General features: G+C 44.1%; 1 protein-coding gene across 3 annotated transcripts; it reads right to left on the bottom strand.

The window, feature by feature from the left end:
* Positions 1-1078: 1078 nt before the first annotated feature.
* LOC146321075 (desmin) lies at positions 1079-6441 on the bottom strand. 3 transcript variants are annotated; one of them, XM_084725618.1, is made up of 11 exons: positions 6091-6441; positions 5530-5689; positions 5199-5348; positions 4219-4338; positions 4036-4131; positions 3820-3954; positions 3620-3730; positions 3423-3533; positions 3192-3316; positions 2247-3077; positions 1079-1452 (listed from the first exon to the last, which is right to left on the bottom strand). In XM_084725618.1, exons 1-10 carry the CDS (start codon positions 6312-6314, stop codon positions 2249-2251), a joined length of 2061 nt encoding a protein of 686 aa, XP_084581744.1. In that variant the 5' UTR covers positions 6315-6441; the 3' UTR covers positions 1079-1452; positions 2247-2248. The 3 variants fall into 3 exon arrangements, with proteins under 3 accessions (XP_084581744.1, XP_084581742.1, XP_084581743.1); XM_084725616.1 differs by having other exon boundaries at positions 2253-3077; positions 6091-6440; XM_084725617.1 differs by having other exon boundaries at positions 2253-3077; positions 6112-6440.
* Between the last annotated feature and the right edge of the window lie 338 nt (positions 6442-6779).

The following is a 6779-nucleotide window of genomic DNA, read 5'->3' as shown; positions in this document are numbered from 1 at the left end:
CCAGATTCTCAGGAAATTAGAGTATTTAGCATATCTTAAAACATTGCTTAAATTAGTGCATTTTTTCCAGCCCCCTTCCTTTACAATTCCTGTCGTCAACAAAAGCAAAATATCTTATCATAATTTATTATGATAATATCGGTAAACCAATATTATTGGTTGGCTGATATTACCTGCCTAACGCAGCTATCTGTATTGGTGTGCACAATATGATTTTTTACAGAACATAATGCATATTTATTTATTGTTTTTCATTTTTCTATTTATAGGCAGCATTTTATGTATATTTGATCCCTTTTCTTAATTGAAATTGTTTTATTTATTTATTTTATATACTTATCTATTATTCTAAAATGCCACTGAAAATTTACTGTTATCAGATGTTATTTTGGGGTTTATATATATGTATAAATAAAAATACACACATATATATTTTTACACATCAATATCAGTATTGACATCGCCCCCCAAAAATCCAATATCAGTTGTACTCAAGTTCCATTATATATAATGTAAAAGCATTCCACTGTGAATATTTTTTTTTTTACTCTTTGGTTGACTTCAGTCTGATTTGTCCCATTATAATAATAATGGTACAGTAATGTTATTGCTGCTGTTCCTATATTTCTTTTTACAGTTTCTGTCAGAGGGATGGTGTGTTGCATGTCTCTGTCCTCGGCCACTGAGCAGGACACTGAGCATGTTTGGCATCTGCAGGCCAGATCCAATCGCTCCCAATCAGCAGCAGGAGGAAAAGGTGTGGATGTGGATGGAATGAGGACAGGAAACGGCTGTGTGCCGTCACTCTGCTGCAGGACCAAATTTGACTGACTGATTCCTTAGCCCTCCAGAAAGTGTCAGAGCGACCGCCTTGACCCTCAGGTGACTCTATCTTTCTCTCTGTTTTGCTGTTCCCTCACTACATCCTCTCTCTTTTTCGCTCTTTATCCTTCAAGCCAGAGCTATGAAAGTAAGCCACATCTCTCTCAGCTGATTTCATGAAAGAGGAATACCATTCTGTGTCCTTATAAGGCACCTCAAACACAGAAAGACATAAAATAAAAAACCAACAAGGTAATTGAATGCTGATAGCTTTATTTGCAGCAAATAGAAAAAAAGGATGGGAGGGGGTTGTAAGGCACACAAAAGTTTAGAGACCATGTTGAGTGTTCCAAGTGAGGCATGTTTAAACTCTATGATGTGAAGGTTTCACTTTGTAGCAAAGGGTCAGTCATGGTCTTCTTGTCCAGGGCAAAGGGCAAAGGTCGGTGCCCAGACACAGGGTTTGGTCAGTGCAAAGCTCAGAGGGGCGTGGAGATTAAAGGGGCGAGAGAAGGTCACTTGGGAATTTGTGCTGGTCACTCCTCGTCAGAGTCATCGGCTGCACCAGTGATGGTGTAGGTCTGTTCCTGGTGGTCCATCTCCAGCACATCATCCTCAGTTTTGACCGTTCTGTAGGGGAGGAAAGAAAAAGGAGGGGGCTGAAGCAACACAAGAAGCTCGCTATAACTGTTAATAGAGGATGGGCCTGGTGTATTCTGGCCTTATATCTAACCCTATCATAAAACAAGTTAATATACTTTAGCCATGTTTCTACCACAGGAAATTTTCCCAGGCACTAGGAAACGCTGGAGGAACTCTGTACATTTCCACCGCAGGGATCAGGGTGTAAATTAAGTTCCAGGGACATTATTTTACTCTCAAAAAAGTCCTTTCTTGGAGGGCTGTACAAAAGTACAAGAACTTTGGGAGGTGGGGGTCGCAGCACTGAATATTTCTGATTGGTTGAGTACTCACAACATTTTATTTCTGCCACCTTTTAAAAAAAATTGCAGCTGCAAATCAGTTTGATTTTTGTACAATATGCTTTGACACACTGACATAAAGTTACAGAGGAAAACATGTGACAGATGAACTGATGATCATACTGAGCATTTGTGCTTTTTCTTGCCCAAATAATAATGCATTGTTTTATAGTTGCTCACAAAAATTACGCATAAAAACAGCCATTGCTTATCATACATTCAAACACAAATAAGCACTAATTTGCTTAATTTTCACAGGTCTTTAGACTGCAATGGAAGTGCAGACAACAATGGACTGAAAGAAATTTTTAGTTCCTTGAAAAGTAGTTCCTGGGATCACAAGCTCCAGGTACTTTCAGTGTGGAAACATGGCTTTTAAGTCCTTCTTTCTTAATAAAAGAAACTATGTTTAGAAGAAATAGAAGAGATACCTGATGGTACCTTTACCTAATGAGTACCGTCCTTCTCTCTGTCAGCTCCACAGCCTGCTCTGCGTAGGCATCACTGTTAGCGTCGTATCCTTCAGATCCATATCCCATTCCGGTACCACTGGTGCCATCCATTCCTCCACCAATCTTCCCCGTTCCAGCAACGCCTGACTGTGCGCCTCCATCAGCTCCACCCACACCCTCAGTGCCTCCCATTCCAGTGGGACCCATACCTCCATCCCTATCTATGCCTCCACCCATTCCATCTCCACCAACTCCGCCTTTTCCTTCACTGAGCCCTATGCCAGTGCTGCCAATGCCACCTGAACCTGTGGTGCCATCACCTGCACCCATTCCAACACCACCCACACCGCTTTCACCTTTGCCACCGGCACCCACACCGCCAACCCCAGTACCCATTCCTCCAGCACCCACTCCTCCACTGCCTCCACCAGTACCAACACCCCCTGCACCAGGTCCTGCTCCTCCACCTACACCCCCTGCTCCCAATCCATGACTACTGCCAATGTCGGCCCTATCAGCAGGACCCTTCTTGTCATCTGGACCTCCAGCACTCATTCTTCCACCCATTCCTCCAGCACCACTGCCCAGACCAGTGCCCATGCCTCCTGCACCCATGCCCCCACCCATTCCTACACCACCCCCTATGCCTCCAACACCTCCACCACTACCACCAATCATCCCTCCACCCATTCCACCAACACCGCCCATGCCTCCTCCACCGAAGCTCATCCCAGCAGCAATGGCACTTGTGCTGCACCCGGTCAGAGACAGGGTTTGCATCATGCCAGAGAGCCGCAGATCTTCTCCTTCAATAAGTTTTCTGTAAGAAAAAACAAATGTATTAACATATTTAAAAAAGGGACAAAGCTTTCGTTTACATTGATTTAAATACATTTCATGGCACTAAATCCTTTTGAAGTTATTTTTCCTTCACCTGTATGTTGTAATCTCAATCTCCAGAGACATCTTGATATTCAGGAGGTCCTGGTACTCACGCAGGTGCAGTGCAATTTTCTCCTTGGTGGATTTCAGTTCAAGCTGCAGGGCCTCAATCCGAGCCTGTTAGGTTAATAGAGCCATAAAATTACTGTATGAATAAACTACTGTGGTGGCTTTGTGTCTGCATGCATGAATGTACCCTGGGACTACATAAATTTATCATTACCTGCAGGTCTTCCAGTTCCTTCCTGTACTTTTCTTGGGTCTCCCGGATCTGAGCCTCAAGAGCTTCATTCTTGGTCCTCAGGCTATCCAAGTCACGTTCTTTGCTTTGGATCTAGAGATGTTTTATATGATTATCATCATTGTTGTCTTTTAAACTCTCGAACAATCCTCATTTACTTATTTTCAAATTGGACTTACTTCCTTTTTGGCACCTGCAATTTCTTCTCTAATGCTTCGGACCTTATCCACATGTCTTGATGCTTTATTGGTTAGATCGTCAAACTTGGTTTTATACCATGAATCCATCTCCTAAAAATACAGGATGAAAATTGTACAAAAATTTAATTTGAAACACAGAGAACTTAACTTCAGACAATGCTGATGAGTGATGATTTTACCTGGAGATTTTTGGCTGCGATGTCGTCATACTGGTTTTGGATTTGCTTCAAGGCAGCTGCCAGGTCAGGTAGGGTGAACGCGCTCTGGGCTGAGACGTGAGCTGCATAGATCTGTTTCATGAGCTCATCGATTTCCTGGAAAAAAGGAAATCTTTAGTGATCATGAAAACATAAGGCAACCTAAATGTGTGATTCTTGTGTGAAGATGTTATTCACCTGCTGATGGACCCGTTTTAGGAATTCAATTTCAACTTGCAGCTGCTCCAGTTTCTTCTCCAAGACAATGCATGAGGAGGTGGCTTTGTCGACATCCTGAGGAACACACACATCAATATTATAATCTGGGTTTGGGGCTGTAAATAAATTTGATGATGACAGAGCTAATCAGTTGTAACCTACTGGACGGAAGGTTTCGATGTCTAACTCGGCTTTCCTCCTCAGCTCCACTGCCTCCTCATATTTGATTTTGATTGCCTCCAGTTGAGCAGCTGCAGAGTCCTTAGCCACCACAGAGATGTCCTGAAAACCAAAATAACAGAAGTAATTTGGTCAACTAGTAGATTTGGAGGTGTGTGCAAATTGTAGATCAGCCTCTTTTGCATTTTATATTTTGACTTCACTTCTGTGTGTGTGTGTGTGTGTGTGTGTGTGTGTGTGTGTGTGTGTGTGTGTGTGTGTGTGTGTGTGTGTGTGTGTGTCTTTTCCAGTGGGGACTTAAATCTGACTGCACACCAACTCATGGGGACCTCCTGTGATGGGTCAAGATTGCTTTTTGAGGATTTAGATGTGGTTTTAGGGGTAGGGTAGGTTTAGAATTAGGTTTAGGCTGGGGCTAGAGTTAGACATTTAGTTGTGATGGGTAGGGCTAGGGTAAGGGTCAAGGGCATGTCAATAGAGTGTCCCCATGGGGAGAGTGATACAAACACTGTGTCTGTGGGCTTGTTTAACTATATTCATGGGGTCCAAAAACTGGCAGCCCCGCTATACTTTTGGGGACCAACCGACCTTCTTGGGACCAATACGTTGGACCCCACAGTAACACTGTGTGTGTGTCTGTGTGCATGAATAAATGCATAATCAAGCCACCTCATCTGTGTATAAAACATAGCTGAAGACAGCTGCACTCCATGACACTTTAACACACTGAGGCACATTTCCATTTGCCTGCCAGAAATAAGCCTGTTACCAGGTAAGGAACCTTGAAAACACCAAGTTGACGTCTTGTATCGTTGCTTGGATGGATCCTCTACAGCTCAGTGAGGTGTAAACCTTGCCCGAAACAAAGAATTTCAGTCTTTACGCTCTGTTGAGCACCTGAAATGTAAAAAAAAAAAAAAAAAAGAAACAGGCGATGTGCAGCTCAGAGGATTCTGTCTCACCCGCTGAACTCTCATCTGGTCAGCAATCTTTTGCAGCTCCCTCAGCTGTTCCTCGTACAGAAGGCGCAGACCTGTTGGCTTCTCAAAGCGGTTCTGGTAGGCCTCAATCTCTGCTTCCAGTAGCTTGTTCTGCTGCTCAAGTGATCGAACCTGCAAGCACAAGAAAAGCGCCACTGTGATTTCACAATATGTTCCCTGTCCTTGTGTGCACAGAGGTGAGAGTAATTTGCTTCCATTTTTCAATGCAAGGCATTTTTAGCCAGGCTTTATAAATATATGTGTTGACACTGATGGAAGAAGTGAAATATGTTTAGTCTGAAGGCTGTTTTACCTTGTTAATGTATACAGCCAGTCGGTCATTGAGGACAATCATCTCCTGTCTTTCACTTGTGCGGGTGCTGAGGAATTCTTGGTTCTCAGCTGCAGCCACATCCAGATCGATAGCAGGTTCTCCACTTGGTCCAACACATACCATGGCTCCTGCACTCACTCTGAAAATTCAAATGTGATTTCATCTTAAATATTTATTAAATATAAAGTACACTAAAGAAGAACTTTCTTCAAAACAGAGTTCTTTGGATGAAAAGGGTTCTTATTGAAACCCTTAGTCTCACAAAGAACCCCTGATGTACCATTCTTTCAATAATGGGTTCTTCAGCCCTTCAGGAAAAACCCTTCTGAAACCCTTATTTCTAAAAGTGTAGAGTATTGTATTGGGAAAGCAGAGCGGTCCAAGAGAAAGGTATCACAACCATCGAGAGCACTCTGCTGGTCAAAGTTCACATGCAATCAAATAGACACTTGACACTGGACAACATTCAAACCCTTATTTCTAGGAGTGTATAGTCTTCATACTCATGAACGCTATTTGTCTATAGCTGACAGAGTTTACCCTGCTCCAACCATGCGAGACCTGCGTGCGGCTGAGACGGTCCTTCGTCCCACTGACTCCACACGCATGCTGCTGGACGCGGCTCTGCAGGGGTAGCTGGCAGAAGCATGACGGGCATCTCTCCTGGTGGGGGAAGGGCTGGACACCCTGACCTGGTAGGACGAGCTGCTGCTATCCTCAAAGTGACGGCGGTAGGACGAGATCCTCTCTGGGCTGTGGCTCATTGTGGCGGCAGCTGGTGTTTCCTCTGTTCTCTGAAGGAAGATGGAAGACTCAAGCTGGTTCCGTCTGTGGTTTACTGTACCTCTCGGCTACTCCACCTTGCTTGCACTCCCTGACTGCCAGCCCAGTCTCAGGTTTTATACTTGTCACTGCCAGCCATGCCCCAGCTCTGACAAAGCCAGCCCAGTTCATGAAGCAACACTTGTGGAATCTTGAACCTCTGCACCAACTCATGCCTGACCTGCTGCTCAGATATCTGTCAGCACTTTGTGAGGAGCAGAGTTGGGCTGGGAGAGTCGGCTGATGGCATTAGTGGAGGCTTCACCCATTAGCCTTTCTACAAAATACAGACTGTGATCTTGTCTCAGTCCCACTTTTATCAGAACCATAATGAGTTTTGCCAGGGTTATGGTAGATCCACCACCTCAGTGTCCACTACAGCAGTGGGCAGCAGACAGACAAGCAGC

This window comes from Lutjanus erythropterus, chromosome 9 (genome assembly GCF_056507025.1).
Source record: "Lutjanus erythropterus isolate fLutEry1 chromosome 9, fLutEry1.hap2, whole genome shotgun sequence".
Taxonomy (NCBI): domain Eukaryota; kingdom Metazoa; phylum Chordata; class Actinopteri; order Lutjaniformes; family Lutjanidae; genus Lutjanus; species Lutjanus erythropterus.
The sequence above is the reverse complement of the archived record's forward strand: the minus strand, read 5'-3'. Positions and strand labels throughout refer to the sequence as shown.